The 24,195-nt window shown below is 45.0% G+C and overlaps 1 protein-coding gene across 1 annotated transcript in view; it reads left to right on the top strand.

The window, feature by feature from the left end:
• The window catches only part of LOC310856988 (NT-3 growth factor receptor-like), a gene marked incomplete at its 3' end in the record, with an annotated part of 231,729 nt that overhangs the window by 37,611 nt on the left and 169,923 nt on the right, over window positions 1-24,195 (top strand). Inside the window, exons 2-3 of the mRNA XM_083762577.1 lie at window positions 13,642-13,716; window positions 23,011-23,082. Coding sequence (XP_083618703.1) covers window positions 13,642-13,716; window positions 23,011-23,082 — 147 coding nt within the window. The remainder of the gene's footprint in view (window positions 1-13,641; window positions 13,717-23,010; window positions 23,083-24,195) is intronic.

Below are 24,195 nucleotides of genomic sequence, written 5' to 3'. Positions count from 1 at the left end.
CTATGGCAGTCGTTCTTCGATTTTTCAAAAATAGCAGATCTACAAGCTGATGCTAACACCAAAAGGGGTTCCCGCCCAAAATGGGTTAAATCTCCATTCGGTTGCTGACTGTTCCCAATCCTTCATACGTCCGACATACGTTACTGGTACGGTGGAAAGACAAGAAATGACTACGTCTCCTGCTTTACAGTGTAGGTGTCTAGTAGTTACAGTATGGACCGTATTCATTTTCCACACTGAAACTCAGTTACAATTACAAGGAAATACGGTGTCCCAGCATACAACAAGGTCAGACTTCAGACTTTGTCCACCAATCGACTTTGAGGCTTAATCAGGAGTTTGGCCCAGGGGGAAGCTCAAGGTTCAAGGTTAGCTTTATTGTCCCTTGCGGGAAATTGGTTTGCTGGGCGGTGGACATTGCTCTTGACTTGCATGTCTTTATGTATGTAATCTTGTTTTTGTTGTTTGTGCTATGTCAAATGTGTGTATAATATCATTCAATCACAGCCGCAGGTGTGCACCATGCAGGCACACGTAGCACACACAGATCCATGTATCTTTATTGTGTTTGGAAATAAACACAACAACCATTCACCTTTCACCCCAACGCCGCTCGCATATTCCATCGCCAGAGTCAGAGGTCATAGGCCGAGTCAGAAGAGAAGATGTTGCTTCCTCTCTCTTTTCGCACTTTCTTGTTTGCTCCTTTTTACTTGAGAGCGCGCAAGTACTGTAATCGGCTGCGTATGTCGGTGGTGTCCGTCGGCCAATCTCAGGGATTGACAGAATGCATTTCTAGTTGTGATCGTTATCTCCCTCACTCTGTCTCTCGTGCAACTTTTCAGCCGTTTAAAACATTTATTTTAAATGCCAAAAAATTGAGCTTGTGGATTTACTACTTGTATTGTTTTGGACAGCTCTCTCTCTCTCTCTATGGCTATATACTCGGAAGAACAAAACAGAGGGAACTGGGAACACAGACCCAGTACAAGTGATCGAAGGACTGGTGGCAGCACAGTTTGCCTACCACAAACTAGTGGACAATTTAGAGGCTTTTATCCTTTTCTGGGCTCAAAGAGACGTGCTGTGTGTGGTGCAGGGCGGAGAATTGTGCCTTTCTTTTTTGAAAAAAGAGGTGTTGTCATTTTTATATTTTATGTACTGCAGAGTTTTAATAAAGGTGCTTTTAAAAGGTCTCTCTCGCTCCCTCTTTCTCTCTGTATCTCCCTCTCTGTATCTCTCTCTCCCCCTCTTTATCTCTCTCTCTCTGTATCTCCCTCTCTGTATCTCTCTCTCCCTCTTTATCTCTCTCTCTGTATCTCTCTCTCTCTGTATTTGCATCTCTCTCTCAGTATCTCTGTAGAAATGTAAGGCTGTATATAAACAATGATGAACACAATGAAAGTGGCTTGTGTCCCCATGAGACCCTTCTGCCTTAATGACAGGTTGTCTCTGAAAGAAGGCACGAATACATTAGTGGGAGAAAACAAAAGGATTCAGGAGAGGGAGAGAAAGAGCGAGTGAAAGGAGTTGAAGGATGAAAGAAACACAAACACACGTGTACACGCACACGCACGATGAATTGTACACAAGTGGTTTTGCTAGCAGCGATCCACCTGTGAGCCCCCTTCTCCCACCTCCATGGCATATCTCTCCTTTCATCCCTCTCTCTCTCCCCTCTGCATCTCTTCCTACTCCACTCTCTGCTATTGAGGCACTAGTGCGTAGGAGGCCTGGTGTACCGTTGCACTTCCTCTAGCCCATTCTGACCTGAGATCAGATTCTAAAAATGTCTTCTACATCCTGACAGTTTTCTGAAAAAGCTATGTTTCTATGTCAGTCGTTTTTTGATTTTTTTTAAAATAGCAGACCTACAAGCTCGTAGCGCGAGCTTGTAGATCTGCTATTTTCCAATAGCTAAAGCATAACATAATGCTAACACCAAAAGGGGTTCCCGCCCAAAATAGGCTAGTCTCTGCTCTTATTTTCAACCTTGGCTCGGCAGCATTCCAAAACAACGACCTAAACCCCTCGCATCATCATGGCGCTGGCTGCTGAGTAGCGTTGCTAGGTTACAGCGCTGGGTTGTTGCCAGGTTGCTCGGGCAGGGAACATCTGTTGGTCATTTTGACAGAGCGTCCGTCCGGTAGGTAGACCACTTAGCCACTTTAGAACTAGACTTTAGGGTGATCTATTTTAGGGTCTAATCCCACTGATCACCGCAAACAAAATGGGATTGACAATCTTTGTAACTGGGCTGTACAAGTGCAGGTATTCTCTTTTTTGTTTCTAAGAAAATACTTTTGGAATTGTGACACACACACACACACACCAACCTTGGACAATCTTGAGGTATTTGTATTTTAGTATTTCTAAATTTCAATACTTTTTCTTCTACTCCACTACATCTCGGATCCAAAGATTGTACTTTTACTCCACTGCATTTATTTGAAAACTTTAGTTTAGTACTTTGTAGATTTTGATTATTAATACAAATCATACATTAACCACTTCAGCCCTACCTTTCAGCCATTTGAAAATACCAGATCTACAACCTCACATTGTGAGCTTGTAGATCTGCTGTTTTCAAAATAATTGTATACATGTTGTGGAAAGTGGGACATATTCTGCAAAATGAGTACTTCCTACTTTTGGTAGGCTACTTTTGATACATTTTTATACCAATACTTTTGTACTTCGACTCAAGTCAATTTTGACTTCCTGACTTTTACTCGTAGCAGAGTATTTCTACGTTGCAGTATTGGTACTCAAGTAAAACAAAATGTGAGTGTACTTTTTCCACCACTGGCCACAGGAATAGATGGTAATGCAGCATGGCAGGATATACACACACACACACACACACACACACACACACACACACAGGTACATGTCTGGTTTGATGTGCAGATGGAATGCAGGAGGACGTGGGAACGCCGCTCTCCGATACGGATCAGAGAATAACCAGCGTGCTTCTTTACATGATCACCGAGGGGAGATGGCGTCATTTGCATTTAAGCTTCCTTGCTGTTCTATCCGCTGTCCTGCGCCGGGGGAATGGACACAGATGTTATCCAGGCTGCCTCTTTATCGGATCATAAGGCTATAAATTGTATTTTGGCGTTCGTGTGATAAACAAGCTGGATAAACGCAAACAATATCTAAATGGATAAGTCTCACGGTGCTGTCATTGATAGTGACACCGCGCATAAAGTATATATAAATGTAGGTGTTTTTCTCTCTTGGGTGTAAAAGCTCCTGTAGCAACAGGCGACAGGCGTGTCACACGAGGACAAAAGCATTCAGCCGCGGACCGGGCGGCTGGCGTAGCTGCCCGGGCACCACGCGTCGTGGGTTCGAATCCCGCTCCTGATGCGGCGACGACCTTTGCTCCGTGTCACTTCCCATCTCTCTCTCTCTCCCCCCCTTTCCTGTCGGTCTATGTTAAAAATTATAAAGGATTCAGCCGCAACAACGCTCAGACACTGGAATAGTAAAACGTTATGCAGAAAAGGTTGATTATGAGAGCATAAATTCTCGTTCTTGATTCCTCAAATGTGTTACTTGGGTTCTTGTTCATCTTCCTCTGCGCTGATGCGTTCTCTCTATGCAATCTCTTCTCCCATTTCTCTCTCACCGTCTCACAAATGGGTTTATGCAGGCGACAGAGTCTAATATGAAGCATCTCCATATTTAGATGCACAGGGTGGCTCTTAGTTTAGGGGAGGGAGCTGCATTTCAAGCACGAGCGGGCTTTATTCAATTCAACTTTCATGCAAGGTTTATTTAATAGATTTTTCACACAACCGTCAATCAACCGTTTTGTGAGCTAGAAGCTGACTTTTTTGTGGGCTTCATTTTAGCACAAGAAAACGCTTACTGTACGTATCCAGGTTGGTGCCTTGCACGGATACTTCCATTATTTACTACCATTTAATAGCTTGAACCGCTCAAACCCTACCGTCCCGATTCTGGGGTGAATATTCGGCAAATATAGCTGATATGACTAGTAGGGATGGGTATCGTTAGGATTTTTTAGAGACCGGTACCGATTCCGGTTCTGCTTATCGATTCCCTATTTCGGTTCCAAAATGGTATAAAATAACTTAAATAAGAGGTCAAATGTTTATTTAACAAAAAAGCTCAATGTCAATTTGAGTATATATATAATGTACAATGAATAGTGTAACATCCTCTCCTTTATTGAGCCATTTGTGGATAATATAGTGATTATTTTAAATATAATATATCTATTCTGTATTTACCCAGGGCAATAGTGTTGTAGACTACTTCTCTTACTACTAACTACTGACAATGACAAATAAAAGCATGTCTGAGATCTGAGAACAACACACACACACACACACACACACACACACACACACACACACACACACACACACACACACACACACACACACAAATTAGCATCTCTAATGGGGGGGGGGGCATCTCCAGCCGATAGGTGAGAACGGCTTTGCCGACGTGCGAATGGTGGGATCATTGAAAACAAAGGCGGCTTGCAGAAATGTGCATGCTGCCAGAGTAGGCTATCATTTGTTGTTTTTCTTGTTTTTTCGCCACCTCTCTTCGACAGTTCGACTGCAAGCTCTAAAGTTAATTAGAGTTTAGTTTAATTAATTTAGAGTCTAAACTAATTGAGCCTCTGGAGTCTGGACCCTACGCCGTGATCACACACACAGACACACACACACACACACACACACATCCGAGGTGGGTTGATGTTGATTCAATGCTGTGCAGCGCACATGCATGATCATGCAGTGAGGCAACTCAGGCAGCAGAGCACAAGACTCCTGTCCCCTCTCTTAAAAGTTTCCTCCCATAAACTTCACTTGAAAATTACGTTTAAGAAACTTTAATAATGATGTTGCTTCAATGCTTCTCTGCACCGCGCGTCTCTCTGTCTCTACACTCCTCGACAACTCCATGCAGAGAAATAGCCCCGCCTCTGCAAGCCACAAGCCCACAACGCGTCGCTGATGCAACGCGGTGTAGGCTTGTAGATCATCTCTGTTCCCTGCGCTTCTATTAAAAGGGTAGAAAATAAATAAATAGCGTGTGACCGCGTGTCTGTGAGAACCGATAGAGAGAACCGAAATTGAATTATTGTAATGGGTACCCGGTACCCAGGCACGTTCGGTTCGGTACATACTTGGTCCCGAGTTTCGGGACCCACCCTTAATGACTAGTGTGCTTGAAGCTATTTTACATGAACTCCAGAGAGACAGAGTACCAGATACGCATACAGACTCTGATAGACAGCTACAGTATAGCCTCTTGCAGTACTTAGGCATGAAAAGACATTTCAGACATTTAAGACATTTGAAAACGTAAAAAAGAAGCATATCTAAAGCTTACAACATGCCACATCAGCTTGTATTGTATTCGTTGGTACTTGAGGTTATAAACGAATGTATTCTGTCTGCTTTTTAAATGTCGTACTGATGTAGTATTGATTGGATAATGTTATTTCTGCCTCTTGGCCTTTCTTGTTTTTACTGGTTAAATAAAGGTTAAATAAAAAAAAGCTTGTAGATTTGACTACCACAGTATATATAAGTATATATGACTTAGTTTTTGGTAATAGCGGCTTCTCAATAGAATAACTAAATAAATTCGCCTCAAGTGAATAATTCCGTTACTTGGTGGCACTAGCTCTTTTCCCAGGCAAAGATGAATACTGTTTATATTTTTCAACTGTAGTTCTATTGAATTCAAGATGTATTAATCACGGCAAGCTATTGTCAGACGGGTTTTGATTTTGGTTTGATTTAATAATGGTTTGTGCTGTGGATTCCCAAGAAGAGCCTTCAACAAAACCACATTATTCAATACAAGTTTGATTTGGCCTGCTGACGTTTTTTAATACAAGGTACAGTGTGTGTTCATCGTTTCAAATTTCAGTAAATGCAAATAAAGGGTGGTTTTGTCACTGTAAGAGAATGGGTGCAAAGAAAAAACTAAAATTAATCATAGCGTTAGCTGTTCATGCAGGTCACAGGAGTCTCAAATGCCTCAGCTGTAATCAGAGCTCTGTCAGTCTGCTGATTGCCTTCAATCAGCCATGCTTTCCTACACAACTATCACACCCCATTGCGTCAACAAGGCAGTCCGTTTAAATACGGCTCCCTCCTACAGGGCTCCATTTCCGTCGCCGCTAAACCCCTTATGCCTAAACCTTTTTGCCTTTTTTTTCACCATTTTGAAAAACATTTTTGAATAGTTCAACTAGCCAATCTACATTGACACGTTGTCAGCTTGTAGACTGGCCATTTTAACTATTCAGAAATGTTTTGCAAAATAGTAAAGGCAAAGAAGATTAGGGATAAGGGGTTTAGCGATGACGGAAATGGAGCCCTAGATCTCTGCTTTTCAATTGCTGCCACACGCTGCTACTACTGCTGTTGCTGCTGGCAATGCTTTCCTCCAGTACCTGTAAAGTTCAACCCCAATTCCACTCCAATGATTTTTTATTTTCCAACTAACAGGAGGGAACATATTCAATTAATGTGTGTATTTAAAGTAAACTGGAAATCAATATTTGCAGGGCTCTAAACTGAATTCAATGATCTATGGCTTTAATGTTAAAATACTTTCAAGTCTACGACTATGACTCAAGTTAATCTTAAAGATCGGAGCCATTGACGCAATGTTTAACTGTATTCCACTTGTCGCAATGCTTAAATCTATACTTTGACGTGAGTGTTCCTTACTTAACCATAAAAACATAGTGTGCAGCTTGGGGCCAACTCAGGAAACTGGCATGCCTGGCAAGGCCATATAAGGAAACTCCATATTCATTTCTTTGACTTACTGTACATATCTAAATGACTCAGGGGCAGAAGTAATGAGCACAACTTCAACACATGTGGCACAGGGGGAGTGGCTTATCTTATGGTTGTTATGCGTTTGCTAAGGCTTGTGCCCGCCTAAGCCTCCATGCTGAATCATGCTATGACGTGTAAAAACAAGTTGGCGAAGTAGGCCGGAGATAATCATTTATCAAAACATTGATACGTTTCTGTTACGGACAGTTCTGAAGACTAGGGGTTTACTGCCCGTAACATGTATGAAAGAACAACACCGCTCAAGAGTATCTGTTTTAATACTCTTACCCCTACTCATCCCAAGGCCTAGGGGGCCGTAGGGGTGTCATGGTGGATGCTTGGGCAGTCGGGGATCTCCAGCGCTCTCGGTCTTCAGCTGTGCGCAGCAGGGTCCATATTCCTTGATGTTGTCCATCCAGGACTTTCTCTGACTACCTCTTCTCCGCTTCCCCTCCACTGTCCCCTGTAGGATGGTCTTTGCCAGCGAGGTATGCCTTGTGACACCATACCAGGCCAGTTTGCGACGCTTTACTGTAGAGAGTAGGGGCTCCTGTTCTCCAGCATGGGTGGTGACTATCTGTCTAACATAGTCGTTTGTCCGGTGTTCTTTATATGTGACCAAATTTGACTGAGGGACATTGGATTGTTTTTTATTGTTTTATAGTTTTATTGTTTTTTCGTGTCATATGAAAGCAGGGAATCATAGCTTCAAATTGACATATTGGTTGTTCAGTTTGACCCACCAGTTTTGGAGATATGGCTTATAGAGTAATGTCTTGCAGTTGAGAAAAGTTGAGAAAACAGGCTTGAAAGGTTCACTTCTGTGGTCTCTAACATTACACCTATAGCTACATGTTTAAGCATTTATTTCACATTTACATGTCAATTTCAGCTCTGACACTTATTTCAGACATGCTCTAGTATGTGAAGAGTCTGCCTGTGCTATTAACTCATTTTGGGGAAAAAACAAAAAAAACAAAAGTTTTTCTCCTAGCCCATTGACGCCTGGTGCAACGTATACGTTGTTCTACCCTTGATGCCGGTGCGCTCTCTGTGTCTCATCAGCTATTGCTATACATGTAGCAACATAACTATTTAAAAAAAAAACATCAGAATTTGAAGGTTTTCAGAAACCTTAGGTCAGGCCCTAGAAGGCGTTCCCAGATTCGGCCTCAGGCATCAATGGGCTAGGCTATTGACTATTGCGCTCAGTTAAATCTGGTCACATATGATATATGTAGCATCCTTCTGTAGTACTTGTTCTCGAAGGACTGTTTTCTGTGCTCAGTGTCCGCTGTGCGTGTCCAGCTCTCGCAACCATAGAGTAGGGTGGTGAGTACAAGTGACTTGTACAGTCTGACCTTCACCGGAAAGCTGATGGTGTTGCTTCTCCATACTCTGGCAAGTCTTGTCATGGCTGATGTTGCTATGCCGATTATTGTTCTTATTTCCTTTGTGGAGCTGCCATCCTCACTCACATAAGACCCGAGAGGCAAAATAAGTTGCAATAAATAAAGTGGATCAAGTGCATAACAGAATGGCATAACAGAATGGCTCTGTGAGCCCTGAATTACTGAATGAAACACTTGATGATGATGAATTCAGGGAACAAAAGAAAAGGGGGGTGAGGATGGCAAGACGAACCTCACTCCCACCCTAAAAAACAGACGGGGGCAAAACTACAACTGAAAACCTAACACACAGAACTAACACTCCTTCCCGAAGGGAGTGAACTTAAAGGTAAACAGAACTAAACACATAAGTACGGCTGGAGGGAAGGCCACACGCAGCAGTGTTCCCACTCCGCAGTCCTGGCAGAGAGTGAGCTTTATAGGTCCAGGTAGCCACGCCTTCGAGGTGCCACAGGACTGGTTAGCCAATAGGATCCAAGCATGGGCTAGCCAGGCCTCCACAAGCTGGCAGCTCATTAGGGACACATCACTCATCATCTGCAGGGATGACAGAAAGCAGCAAACAGTACCAGGCGAAATGATAGGCGTCCCTATAACCCAGTCCAACTAAGCAAGCCCAATATGGAGATATACTGTACTAGCATTAGCTCAACATATTATTCCTACTAATCAACATAATAACAAAAACAACTTAAGTTCCGCCACTAACTTTCATTTCACTAACTTTCTTGTCTTAGTTGTTTTTGGTGTTTTGGTTCTCAAACATTTTCATGTCAAAGACCCCCAAATTGATATGTATTTGGCCACATTTTGCACCATTGGAAAATAGTTTGTGCCAGGAAAGCGGAAGATTTGCTTGCAACCCGTCATCACATCATGACACATCGTGAGCTTGTGTATTTCCAAACAGTCAACACATAGAAACAGGCTTCCAGTGAGTGTTTAAACCTCATTTTGTGGGGGGGACCCCTGGAACTCCCTCAAGAACCCCATGGTGATTCCCAGCCCTCAGTTTGAGAACCAGTCTTTTAGAAGCAGCAATGGAAGAAATAATTGAATGTTGAAAAGCTGTCATGGTGAAACATGGAGTGCTCCCATGCATGCTGTGTGTACTCACCACAAACTGTATTGCAAACTACTGTTGTTGAATATTGTGGTGTGTGTGTGTGTGTGTGTGTGTGTGTGTGTGTGTGTGTGTGTGTGTGTGTGTGTGTGTGTGTGTGTGTGTGTGTGTGTGTGTGTGTGTGTGTGTGTGTGTGTGTGTGTGTGTGTGGGAACCTGTGTGTGCGTGCTTGCATGCGTGCATATCCACAGGCATATGGTATGTATGTGTACAGTGGGTAGTACATGCAGTCAGGGATAGGCAAAAATCCCAAAATTCTGACAATACACATCTCAGATATTTCTATCTGCAGTGAATGGCAAGATGACCTGTACTGCTGCAGTGCAGACTCATGAATGTTTTAAGAATTAGAATCTTAAGAACAGCATTTTGCTTTTCAAATTTTTACCTGCCTACTCTTGTACAATGATGAAAGTGAAGGTTACTAATGACAATATTATATTATAATATGTACCGGTATGTTATTGGCCGTCCCCAGCGGGGGGTTCCCCTGCTGATGGAGGCCCCCTGCAGCTTCAGTAGCATCCTCTGTATACCTCCTAGATCTGCACCATTGATGCCTGTGCACAATGTAGCAGCCTATACTCACTGAACCCTTTGATGTGGAACAGGTTTCATTATATAATATAGCCCAGAGCTTCCTCTGGGAACACGCTTGATAAACACTTAAATATTCTATCATCTTGCTGGTTCTCACGTTGAAATGACCAATATTAAAGGTGGTGTAAGTGTTAGGCACTTGGGTGGCGCAGTGCTAAAGTCCCTGCCCACCACCACCCACACGGAGGTTGTGGGTTCGAATCAGGGGGGGCAGTCAGACAGATATTTTGTGAAGCCAGGAAATCGGGATTTCCTGAAAGTTCATATGATGGCCTGTTGTGGCGCTGTCATTGGGCCCAAAAATACCCATAGCCCCATAGAAGTCCATGTATTTGGGCCCAACTTCACCTAGACTGTATTACCTTAATAAACATGGTCATGAATACTTTCTGCTTCCAGTCACTAGTTTAAAGTCTCATTTCTAATGTCATAATATTCTTTTTGGAAAATTAATGTCCCCATTTATTAAAAAAATTACCATAAAGTCGCGTATGTTCTGAGGGGCGTGGCTACCGTTACAGTCTATGAACGGGATTCCCCACCCACTCGAGTCAAAATAAAAACCAACTAAGAAGAAGGGGGGAAGTCCCGCCTCCAAAACGGATCTAGAAAGATGGCGATTTACAATTCAAGGACTGACAAGCTTCATTTTACGTTCATTTTAGACCCAGGGAACGCTTTGTCCATATTTTTTACAGTCTATGGTTCGAATCCACCGTGAAGCTTTGTCGGGTGTCTATACCAGAGTCACTGACTGTGGTTTATTGCGACTGCAGGTCGCATTTACTATGAAAACGTGCATTTCTTCTCCTTTTGACTAATCACCAAAGTGATTAGTGCAGCTGCGACCGGCAGCCTGCGAAAACTAGAATTCTCAACAGGCCCAAAAATTAAGGCTCAGCCCTCATCAAACCCTGTACACTCAAGACACTGCCACCCTTAGATCTCCATATATAGAGCTGCATGACCTGTTCTGACATTCGATATGTTGACCTCATCAAACCCTGTACAGTGTACACTCAAGACACACTCCATATATGGCCAGTACAGAATTCATTCCATTATGTTGATCTGACCCCCCCCATGCCAAAGTGACAGCGCTAGCCCAGCAGTCTGCTGTCGCCCTGACGCATCTTACTGGTAAACAGCTTCGAGTCTGTGTTAATTCTGTGTTGCGTAGCATAACCGTGACGTCACTGTCGAATCCTTGGTATCTTTACCGTTTGTTCAGAGCAGCAGCAGCGGAACAACAAGCTTGCGCTAATGTTACAAAATACTACATGGTATGGGATTATTATTTCATTGCAAAACATTCAAGTATCAGAAGATGATGTAACGCAGGTAAATTACGCTCACTCTGCATGTTGAACTAAAGTTGTCCAAAGACCCCTGCAGATAATAATGCAGCTGGTATTAATTGGTTTATTTTAACACAATGACATAGCCACTAGGGGAGTGTTGTACAGGTGCCAGAGAAATGTGTGGACAACCCAGGAAGTGTATAGCCATCTATAGCTGTTGTTGCTTTAAGAGGAGCAGAATCCACCATAGTGGTAGCGTCATCATTTCAGGTTTTATATAAGGTCCTAAACATCCCAGGTGTTGAATATTTTTATTTGTATTATTTTTTTTAGCCCGACTACGACGATACTATTTATGAAGTTATAAAGTTTTTCAGGCCTGTCGCCTGCAGTGTGTCTGTGGGCGTATTTGACACATTCCTATCTTCCCCCTCCCCTGGGTCCCATAGCCAGCTCATTACTTGGCTATTTAGCCAGTCAATTGGCTAATTGATCTGTCATTCAATTAGTCAATCATCCAATAAGGCCCCTGGGAGGCTGGACTCTGTTGTCAGGTGAAAATGAGCACGGCCAATCAATGTCCATCTACCAGCTCTCATCTGTGTGTGTCTCGCTCTCTGTCACCCCCTGTCCCCCCCTCCTCTCTCTCTCTCTCTCTCTCTCTCTCTCTCTCTCTCTCTCTATTTCTCTCATTCTTTTTTAGTTTCCTCTCATGTCTGCCTCAACAACATGCGGATATTGATTGATTTGGCATGCCTAGAATGCTTATACAATATTAAAGTGAGAGAGAGAGAGAGAGAGAGAGAGAGAGAGAGAGTAATGGTGATGCGAGACAAGGGGACAGACACCACAGGGAGAGTAAGCATGTAAAGGTGGGATGTTGATTAATACACACACACACTGCACATGATGGGATGCATGTCTCCAGGGTAAACAGATGCTCAGTGTTGTGATGACTTTCCGTTTGTTTGCCACCGTGGCTAATAAATACTGAATTGCGTGTTTAGTGTTTTTTCCTTCTGAGCAGTGCAGAGTGGCTCTCAGGCTATAAATAACTGATTGAACATGGCTTCAAGGGCCAAAGATTATGTTAACATGTGGACCAGGACGGTGGTGGCGGCAAAATGATGAATTAATACTTACATCTCTCTCTCTCTCTCTGCGAAATTTATAGCACTTTTATCCAAAGCGCTTTACATAGACATTGTGCATTACATTCACCCATGCACACAGACATTCATGTACCAATGGCAGGAGGAAACATGAAAGGCACAAACCTGCACATCGGTAGAAATGTTCAGCGTCTTGCTCAAGGACACTTTGACACCAACTCTGGGGGAGCCTGGGGGATTGTCGAACTGGGAACCTCGCGTTTCCCATCCGGCCACTCTACCCCTGAGCCACAGGCGCCTCTCTCTCTCTCTCTCTCTCTCTCTCTTGTTCTGGGAGTTTTTGATCTCACCATTAGTAAGTAGAAGAAAGCATCAGAAGCAGGACTCAGGCATCAAGATTCAGGCATCATCCTCTTTATTCAGATTTGTCAGTCGGTCCTCAGTACAGCGAAATGGTAGCATGACTTCTTTCCAGTTCTCTCTCCAGTTTCCTCCCCATCAATGACATACACACCCTTTTATTCCCCGGCAAATCCCCATTTTCTGTCAGTAACAGAATTTATTCAACACCTCCTTTCATGGACATCCAGGTCTTTAGGTGCCGTCTAGTTAATGTTAGCTTTGGAAGCAAGTTCTACATCTGTTGGAGTTTGCCAGAGGGAGAACAAAGATGCTATTCGACTTGGTTATATACGGATCTGTTCTGGAGATGAGATATGTCATTTGCTGACATAGTGGTATAGTAAGCATGGAGACTCAGCTGTCAGATTTACAGCTGCAGTTCAGCTAGAATGCATATTGGTGAGAGTCCATTCAATTTGACTGAATGGAAGGCAAAGTAATGCATATATATATTTGGTAGTCTAGTTGGCATTCTAAAATAGCCATTACACTCTAACGCATGCTCACCCACCGCTTTCTCGAGCGTCTATATACGAACACAATTGGCCTGGGGGAGGGAAGCTGGACAGGGGGGGGGGGGGGAGTACATGATGTTAGTCACTACACTTATTCCTACCGGCTGGGGGAGGCTCTACTGTACGTTATCCCGTTGAGGAGAGCTAGCCCAGTAAGATACAACAGCACTCCAATGTGTGTGTGGGGAGGAATACATCATTGGCATAATGGCTTATTTGGGGAGAAAAAGTATACATTGTATACAAACAGTCTCTCCTCTCTCTGTGTGTGTCTCTCTAATACATACTTTTAATGGAGAAATATATTGTCTGTTCTTCATTGCAGACACATTGAGAACTGGACTGGTCTACAGATCTTAAGGGATGTGGACATGGAGCTCTACACAGGACTGCAGAGGCTGTAAGTACACACGCATGCACGCACGCGCATGCACACACACACACACACACACACACACACACACACACACACACATCTCACTTAGATACAATGTGATCTTTATATACTGTAAACTGTTCGTGAGCAAATTGTTCCTTTCATGAATCAGTGATTCAGCGTTGATGAACCATGAATGCTAACTTGGATTTTTTTTTCTTTGAGCACTAATTTAAATGTCGTTTATTCAAACCACTAATTATATGGATGTTTAGGTCTTTGGTGGAATGTTAATATATATCTTAAAAGACCACTTCACCACTTTTCAACCTATCTTCATATAATTGGTCGTATAATCCTCACTAATGTTCATGATAAAATTCCACCATTTTTCTACTCAGTCTGTGTCTCATAGGAGGGCTGTGGGCAGTTCAGAGACCTGTCCACAAGCTCTCACAAGCTTGTGAACTTAGCGGGGCTATTGTCGCCGAAAATATTTGGTGTAGAGGGAATAGAGGTCGGACAAGACCCCCGGTGTACCCCACTCAACAAAGTATAGCCTCTCTATTCTTGGAGGGGGTGGAGCAGAGCACTGCACTTCCTCATCCACGCTGTTGTTGTGATGGCCACTTTGGAACACTATGACAAGCGATTACACTGTTTTAAAGTGGATTTTCATGACAAGCAACTCAGCGGTCTGCGCAGTGGCTGCTCAATGGTAACTTTAAACATAAGCAGTGAATCCTGAAACACGATCCCATGATCCCGGCGATGAAACTGTTTTTTTATGAATCTTATCACAACTTTTCTTACATTTCAAGTATCCTCTTCATAATCTAATGAAATACTATTGCCTGTTTGGCAGTGATACTCTGTGGGCCTGACATGTGATTGATTTGGACCATAAAAATGAGAGTAAAATAAGGTCATAAAGAACATAATGATGGCACTGTAATTTAGGGCATTAACGACTTGTGATTTTTGCAGGTCGACTTGCTGTCAGTGAAAGTTAAATTCAGGTCGACTCATTTTGTGACGTGATCACATTTACAGTTTGAGGGATTCTGTTCTGACTACTCTGACGGTGCAGTCGAGCTATAGTCAGTCAGTGGCAGAGAGCACAGCGAGTGGATGGCCAGAGACGGATCTACCGTTGGGCTCGGGTGGGCTGAAGCCCCCCCCCCCCCCCCCTTTTTAATGATGACATTGTAAAGTATTGCAATCCTATTCAAGTGAGATTCATGTTTAGTTATTGTATATTTAGTATTATGGTTAAAACAGTGCCTGCTGTGTTGTGGGGTATAGCTGTGGAACGCCCTAAAGCCTGCCATGCACAGTGACTAGTGTCTGTCTGTCTGTCTGTCTGTCTTTTGGGGGGCTGGGTACCCCAAAATTACACCAAAATTAAAACAAAATACCCCCAATATTTTGCTGTAAAGCTGGCAACTGCATTAGTGCACTATTAGTGCTCTTTATTGCTCATCTCTCTTTACTGTGATTTTATAGAGCACATTGTGAAATATTTTGCTGTAAAACTGCATTAGTGCACTACTGGCTACTAGTGGCTGCATTCATTCAGCGACTAGTCTGTCTGTCTGTCTGTCTGCCTGCCTCTCTCTCTCTGGGGGTGGCTGGGTATAAAAACAAAATACCCCAATTTCTTCCGGTCGTGCACGACCAAATCGTGCCACGCAGCCCAGGGGAAATTTTGTCTAGGCCCTGTGGACGGCACATCAAAGGCAGAGTCACAGCTGCACAGTGTTGTTAATTCATAGCTGAGACTGAACTCTTGATGCAGGTGGAAAATGGAAAGAATCACTTCTGTCCATGACAATAAGCAATCCTACAGCAAAGATAATGATATTAAATAATGTTTTGTTTTTTTTTACTTTCGACTTCTCTTGGTGGAAGTGACCCTTTTTTGTTAAAGTTGACTTTTTGGTTAATGCCCTACTGTAAATGCTGGTCACATTATTATACTGTATAAACAAGTTTGTTCTTAAAATTGTGCAATATTGTCACGGTCTGTCTGTCCACAGACCGTGTCCCCACTTCAGCCACTCCCACATTCCATTCCATCTCTCAGTCCTTGTCATACACCTGCTTCCACTCCCTCATCAGCCCAGCTGTGCTATTTCACACCTGAGGACACTTCCCCAATCAACCCATCAACTATAAAAGTAAACTCATTTCACACACTGTCAGGTTAAACTTTTTTTTTTTTTTTTTAACTCAATTTTGTGTTTGGTCTTGTTGGTGCTTTGTATCTGGACTCTGCATTTTTAGACCCTTAGATCTACTACCTGCATTCTTCATTGTAAGCTTTGCATTTTTGAACTGCTGTTCTTCGCCTGCATATCTTCTTTTTAAGTTTTGCATTTTGGACTGCTGTTCTGCTACCTGCAACTTGCTGTAATAATTGCTATTTTTCTATTAAATTCAGAAATCTACTCAGATTCTTTACTAAGTTCCGACCAATTAACTTTAACTGAATTCGATTTGACAGGGTTAAAGATGTAGTGAAATTAAAAATATGATTTTCACACTTTTTGATTCCCGTAGTTGCCCGTTCCTCCAAACACAGCTGATTTTGATTACAGAACTACTCTGTTTTTAATCTCATTCAAGATGGCATCCAGACAGTGTATTACTCATTACTAAACAGCACGCTAAAATATGTATCTGAAAACATTATAGGTTAGAAATAAGCCACGTACTGTAGTAGCAAACATGCATGCACGGCTGGCCGTCTTTCTCTCCCTTGTAAACCGTTTTAATGTCAACCACACTAATGCAACTCAAGGAGTTGCTTTAGTGTGGTTGACTTTAAAATGGTTTTGTCTCAAGGAGTTGCAACTGGTGTGGCTTGGGCTTAAAAACGTGGTGAAATGGTTAATTTGGGCATTTTATTTTGAAGTTTCAGCTTGAAACGCTGGCTCTGAAGTTCCTGAACCAATCAGAGCGTCGCATCCCTTCAGGCGATGGGACGGTAGCTATATGCTAGACGCAGGACACATGCTGTGTGTTTGTTTACAAGTCAGATAGTCGGCCAGCTGTACCAGTTTACTGCTATGTGGCTTATTTCTACCCTATAATGTTTTCAGATACATATTTTAGCGTTATGATTAAGTTTAAACCAAATAATACACTGTCTGCATCTTGAATGGAATTAAAAATGGATTAGTTTGTAATCACAACCAGCTGTGTTTGGAGGACAATGCAGCAATGGGAATCAAACGGTGAGCTTCATTTTTTATTGGGCCTCGAGTCGACACGTCATCACGCAGTACGTTTTCAGGAAGTAATTAATAACTTTTTATATAAAAATACACAAATTTCCCTTTTTTGCACACATTGTTACGTATGCCCATGATGACCACAGATGTGGTCTAAAAGTGTGAAAATTTTATTTTTCATTTCACTGGGTCTTTAAGACTGCAGTTTAGAGAGAGAGAGAGGGGGGGGGGGGAGGGGAGGAGCTGGATTAATCCTGAGTGTCATCTCTAAGCGTGTGAAAATGGAGCCAGGGTGTTGCAGTGCAGTGAGAGGGAGAAGAGATTAAAACTGGTCAGGAGAGAACAGCAGAAACGCTTGGAAAAGAGACCTGGGTCTGTTAACCTCTTTCAGTCTTGACCAATCACCTCCCTGTTGAACAATCATGGTCCAGGTGGCCCCATGTCATCACTCATCAGCCCCACCCCACTATGGGCCCCTGGGTAACTTCTCAGCATCCATCTGAATCTGAAAGACCGCCCGCGATGAAGTTTCATACGAGTGATGCCAAATCTTTTTCTATGATCAATGGTCCCTTGACGCGTCTCCCCACAATACATGATGTCCCTCCAAATCCCCAGACACATCTCCAATGGCCATCTCTTTGTATTCTCTCCACATCTCTGTCTATCCCCCCTCAAATGCAACCGCACCCACACGCACACATGCATATGATAGGGGTACCATATTACGCAAAAATAGCCGATCTATAAGCAACGCGACGTCCGTGTTGTGAATTGTATCGGGTACTTTTGGTAAAGAATTACCAAAAGTAGCCGATCTACAAGCTCTGCTCACAATGTGGACGTTTGGTGTTAACAGAAACAGCAGTCCAATAAATGACTGCCTACATAATGAAGTTTTAATGTATTTATCGCAATTCAATGAAATAATGTTAGATAGCATATTTTTTCATGGCAGGAATGAATGAATATTAATAAAACATATGTTCGGACACAATTAATATGTGTCTCACATGCATGTATTTAGCCTACGTTTGTGATAAAGAATCTCACAAATATATTCTACAGCAAGCAACTGCTTCCTCTCCTAACGTCATGCGCTAGGCTTAGTCCAGTTACCCTGGGTAAACATAGTACCTTTCCTTTCCTTTGGGCCTGGGAGACAATGAATCAGATTAGTAATAGCCTACTATTGCAAATGAGTAGATTTATTATAAATAAAATAAAACAATTTCAAATAAATGCACAGATCATTTGTCTCGAGATCTGTAGCGTTGAGATCCGCCAGGGAAGAAAAGAGAGGGGAAAACGAAAGTTTAAAAAGTACATTTGTGTTGAGTTCTTTTGCTGGTTCAACTTCTGCCTCTTCTTCTGAGTTGGAGCGCTCCGAGCGCAATGAGCGCATGCATGCAGAAGCAGCGCACGTGCTCAAACGCGTGCATGTGCGCTCAAGAGCGAGCTTGCGCAATGCATTATGGGGCAGATTTGCTTCGCTGCGTTTTTGTAGCGACCATCGGGTGCTCCCTACAATTCCCGGTGCATTGTGGGATACTTCAGTCCACTACGTTAGGGTGCAAAAATGCTCACTACATATTCGGACACTATAACAAAATGGCGGAACCCCAAAGTAGTGCACTATATGGGGCATAGGGAATGAATTCGGACGCAGCCTAGGTCTGTAACTCTGAGAGTGTACTATAGTAGAAATGGAATCAAATGGACCCTTTTATAACTTTTAACTCTGATACTGTAAAAATGGAATCAAATGGGACTCTTGGTCCATTTGGTTTTACTCTCAGAGTTATATGGGGGTCCTTGAAATTAAAAGGTTTGAGAACCTGTATGCAATGGCTTATCTCTTATAAAAAGAGAGACCAGCCTATTCTCCAATACCAGCGTTATCTGCTGTCGGGAGCAGCACTGCAGAGTTATGAATAATACACATTCCAGGGTTCGGACTGAAAGTCCACATCTCACAGTGTTTTTCCACTACGAACCATTGAACTTGCATTGTAATACACATTCTTGAATGGTCTGTGAGTGACGCGTACACTACAGATACGTGTAAAACCCTGGACATTCGAAGGAATTTATAAAAAAAAAACCTTGACGGCCGTATGGTAACCAGGTGCAGTCCTGAGAGTTGCATTACACAGTTGTGGGTGCCAAAGCATTTCCATGGCATAGTTTAAATGTAGCTATTTGTTTCCATGCTCACAGCTTGGAAGCTCCACTAATTGGGGTATAATTAGTGGGGTTGTTTTTTTGTTTTGGTCACACAAACATATTGTATTCTAATTGCTAGTAGCGGAAAAAGTGAATGTGTGAGAATGATGATGATGCTCTTGAGCATCTGCTGAAACATTGGTAAATGTGAAACTGGTAAGTGCAGGACGAAATGAGAGCGACTGAACAACAATAGTGGCAGTCAAAGTCAAAGAGTTAATAGCCCTATAGGCCACTGCACAGTGACTGAAACAACACAACTAAAACTAATCTGCAAGGTCCAAAGGAGCACAAACAACAAACACACTGGAAAATCAATGTTGGGGAAATGCACCACGACTGACCAAAGTCCGGCTTGGATTTGTTTTTCGATGACCTTCTTTGAAAGTTTAGGATCACTTACAGGTTGCGGAAGAGCGCACTCTATCATAAACACTGAAAAACACCATGATGCACCAATGATGGTTTTGCGCTTTGGATTGAAAGGGGTAAAAAATGAACGAAAGTTGCACTATATGGTAGAAATAGGTCAACAATACAAATGACGCTATAGTTTTGTGAATTGATTTACTTTAAATGAGTGACCCCAGTGCCCCTCACAAAATGACCGGAACTACTTAATATTTCACCAAAACCAGAGCAGAACTCCCACCACGGGAGTCGAGCAATCAATGAATACAGCTGCAACCACTATATTAATGGCAAATATTTCATACAGCTTAAGTTAAAACATTCCAAACTATCCCGTTAAACCAGGCGGCTTCGAGGTGCAGCCTTTCACCCGCCACCACAGGGCCAGAGGCTGGGGTTCACCCTCCACCGCAGGGCCTATAGAGGCTGGGGTTCACCCTCCACCACAGGGCCTATAGAGGCTGGGGTTCACCCGCCACCACAGGGCCAGAGGCTGGGGTTCACCCTCCACCGCAGGGCCTATAGAGGCTGGGGTTCACCCTCCACCACAGGGCCTATAGAGGCTGGGGTTCACCCGCCACCACAGGGCCAGAGGCTGGGGTTCACCCTCCACCGCAGGGCCTATAGAGGCTGGGGTTCACCCTCCACCACAGGGCCTATAGAGGCTGGGGTTCACCCGCCACCACAGGGCCAGAGGCTGGGGTTCACCCTCCACCACAGGGCCTATAGAGGCTGGGGTTCACCCGCCACCACAGGGCCAGAGGCTGGGGTTCACCCTCCACCACAGGGCCTATAGAGGCTGGGGTTCACCCTCCACCACAGGGCCAGAGGCTGGGGTTCACCCTCCACCGCAGGGCCTATAGAGGCTGGGGTTCACCCTCCACCGCAGGGCCTATAGAGGCTGGGGTTCACCCTCCACCGCAGGGCCTATAGAGGCTGGGGTTCACCCTCCACCGCAGGGCCTATAGAGGCTGGGGTTCACCCTCCACCACAGGGCCTATAGAGGCTGAGGTTCACCCGCCACCACAGGGCCAGAGGCTGGGGTTCACCCTCCACCACAGGGCCTATAGAGGCTGGGGTTCACCCTCCACCACAGGGCCTATAGAGGCTGGGGTTCACCCTCCACCACAGGGCCAGAGGCTGGGGTTCACCCTCCACCACAGGGCCTATAGAGGCTGGGGTTCACCCTCCACCACAGGGCCTATAGAGGCTGGGGTTCACCCTCCACCACAGGGCCAGAGGCTGGGGTTCACCCTCCACCACAGGGCCTATAGAGGCTGGGGTTCACCCGCCACCACAGGGCCAGAGTCTGGGGTTCACCCTCCACCACAGGGCCTATAGAGGCTGGGGTTCACCCTCCACCACAGGGCCTATAGAGCCTGGGGTTCACCCTCCACCACAGGGCCTATAGAGGCTGGGGTTCACCCTCCACCACAGGGCCTATAGAGGCTGGGGTTCACCCGCCACGACAGGGCCTATAGAGGCTGCAGGGGTTCACCCTCCACCACAGAGTCTATAGAGGCTGGGGTGCACCCTCCACCACAGGGCCTATAGAGGCTGGGGTTCACCCTCCACCACAGGGCCTATAGAGGCTGGGGTTCACCCTCCACCACAGGGCCTATAGAGGCTGTGGTTCACCCTCCACCACAGGGTCTATAGAGGCTGGGGTTCACCCACCACCACAGGGCCTATAGAGGCTGGGGTTCACCCTCCACCACAGGGCCTATAGAGGCTGGGGTTCACCCTCCACCACAGGGCCTATAGAGGCTGGGGTTCACCCGCCACCACAGGGCCAGAGTCTGGGGTTCACCCTCCACCACAGGGCCTATAGAGGCTGGGGTTCACCCTCCACCACAGGGCCTATAGAGCCTGGGGTTCACCCTCCACCACAGGGCCTATAGAGGCTGGGGTTCACCCTCCACCACAGGGCCTATAGAGGCTGGGGTTCACCCTCCACCACAGGGCCTATAGAGGCTGGGGTTCACCCGCCACGACAGGGCCTATAGAGGCTGCAGGGGTTCACCCTCCACCACAGAGCCTATAGAGGCTGGGGTGCACCCTCCACCACAGGGCCTATAGAGGCTGGGGTTCACCCTCCACCACAGGGCCTATAGAGGCTGGGGTTCACCCTCCACCACAGGGCCTATAGAGGCTGTGGTTCACCCTCCACCACAGGGTCTATAGAGGCTGGGGTTCACCCACCACCACAGGGCCTATAGAGGCTGGGGTTCACCCTCCACCACAGGGCCTATAGAGGCTGGGGTTCACCCTCCACCACAGGGCCTATAGAGGCTGGGGTTCACCCTCCACCAGAGGGCCTATAGAGGCTAGGGTTCGATTCCTGGCAGCGGTGCCTATACGATTACTTGGCTCGGCCGCTTCTACACACACACACACACACACACACACACACACACACACACACACACACACACACAGTGAGTATGTGGCAGTGAGTGTTCGCAGGCGGGCGGCAAGGTCTTTTTATTAGCCTAGTGACTCCTGCTAGTGGTTTGGGTTGGGGGATAGCATTAGCCTCTGTGCACATTGGCACGTTACGTGCTCTGTTAAACTGTTCACTGGTGAAAAGACGCGGGTGGTGAGACTCCATGTGGGTGAGAGGGATGGAACGTGGATGTCAACAATCTGCTCCCCAGACTAACAGCAGGCGGTGCAGAGGACAGGGGCCACAGTACAAATGGCATGAATGTCGCTCGTTCTCTCGGTCACACCACTAGCATCAGAAGTAAAAAGATTGGACCGGTAGGGTGTGTGATTACACAGAAATATGAATGGCATCTGTTAGTAATGAATGAATGACTGAATCGGGGGGGGGGGGGGGGGGGGGGGTGCGCTGGTAAAGTCAAAGTGCCTGCACACACCACCGTGGAGGTTGTGGGTTCGAATCCACCAGTGCAGTCCTGTTGCTCCGTGTTCGGGGGAGGGAAGACATTCTGTGGGGGGCTCCTCATATAATGGTGACAACACACATACATGTGTGTGGGGACTGGGGAGGAATCAATTGGCATACTGACTAAATTGGGGCGGAAATGGGAATAAAAAGGGGGGTATAAATGGTAAATGTGCATTATTATATAACGCTTTCATAGATTGTGTATTACATTCACCCATTCACAGTCACACACACATTCACATTCACACGCACATTCATACACCGATGGCAGAGGAAACCAACCAACCTGCACATCGGGAGCAAGTGCGGTTCAGAGTCTTGCTCAAGGACACTTCGCCACTAACTCTGGGGTAGCCCGGGATTGAACCGGTCCCATCCGGCTGCTCTGCCGGCCACTCTACCCCTGAGCCACTGCCGCCACTTAACCCCCTTATGCATCAGTGCCTCTAACCTGCTCCATGTGTGTGTGTGTGTGTGTGTGTGTGTGTGTGTGTGTGTGTGTGTGTGCGTGTGCGTGTGTGTGTCACACAGGACAATTATGAGGAGCAACTTGTATGCTGTCCAGGCTCGAGCTTTCTCCCAGAACCATCACCTGCGCTATATGTAAGTACATGCACGCCCGCCCACGCACGCACACACGCCCATGCACACACACACACACACACACACACCACCGCTACCACACATATAACAATAAGCCTTTCGAAACATGGTTATGCACAGGCACATACTGTATAGTACAGTGCCCAATATGCATACATGTGTATATGTCATACTCTCTTGCAATGCAAATATACACACAGTAGCCCACGCTCGCATTTGAATGCCATCACAATTCTGTTCTGCGAAGCAGTCAAATGAAAAGTTTCCATCTCAAACTGAACTTATAGCCTTACACTATGCTAATAGTATGTTTGAAATTCAGATATGTGTGCATGTGCTTGTCTGAAATAAAACACAGACCGATACATGCATAAATAGCTAATGGGTGAGTGGATGATACATATACATGCAAATATTGGCTACACGGACAGACAGACAGGCAGGCAGGCAGGCAGGCAGGCAGGCAGGCAGGCAGGCAGGCAGGCAGACAGACAGACAGACAGACAGACAGACAGACAGACAGACAGACAGACAGACAGACAGACAGACAGACAGACAGACAGACAGACAGACAGTCGCTAGCCTTCCCAGGGTCCACATAAAACAAACAACATACAGAATTCGTACAAACAACAACTGACAACTAAGTTACTCTATATGCAAATGAAAAAACACATTCATTCCAATTGTGTGGTCACTTCCATTCATATTTTTTTGATATATTTTTGTTTTTGTTTTAAGATTTTATTTTCTTTATAAAAAAAAAAGTATTTGCTTTTGATTTGTTTAATCAAAGAGAGAAAGAGACGGGTGACAGCCGGAATGTAGACGGCACCCGAGAGCAGTATGGGTGTCTTCCGTGAGGAGGAAGCCCACGCGGTGAGGCCTTTATGAGGGCCATCCAGGTGGAGCCTGTGGCTCAAGAATCCACCACTCCTGAATGAAGTGGCTGGTGCTGGGCGTCTGGTGCAACGCACAGGTCCCGTTTATAAATCAATAAAAAAGACCCTAAGATGTCCTCCTACGGGTGTAATTATAAACACCTATCTGGAGACGTCTTTGGCACTGAATTCTGTTTTGGAAGGTCCAAATACCCTGAGCTTACCTGTCTGG

The sequence above is a fragment of the Protomyctophum parallelum genome (assembly GCF_964188405.1).
Source record: "Protomyctophum parallelum genome assembly, chromosome: 4".
In the NCBI taxonomy this organism is placed as follows: Eukaryota; Metazoa; Chordata; class Actinopteri; order Myctophiformes; family Myctophidae; genus Protomyctophum; species Protomyctophum parallelum.
The sequence above is the reverse complement of the archived record's forward strand: the minus strand, read 5'-3'. Positions and strand labels throughout refer to the sequence as shown.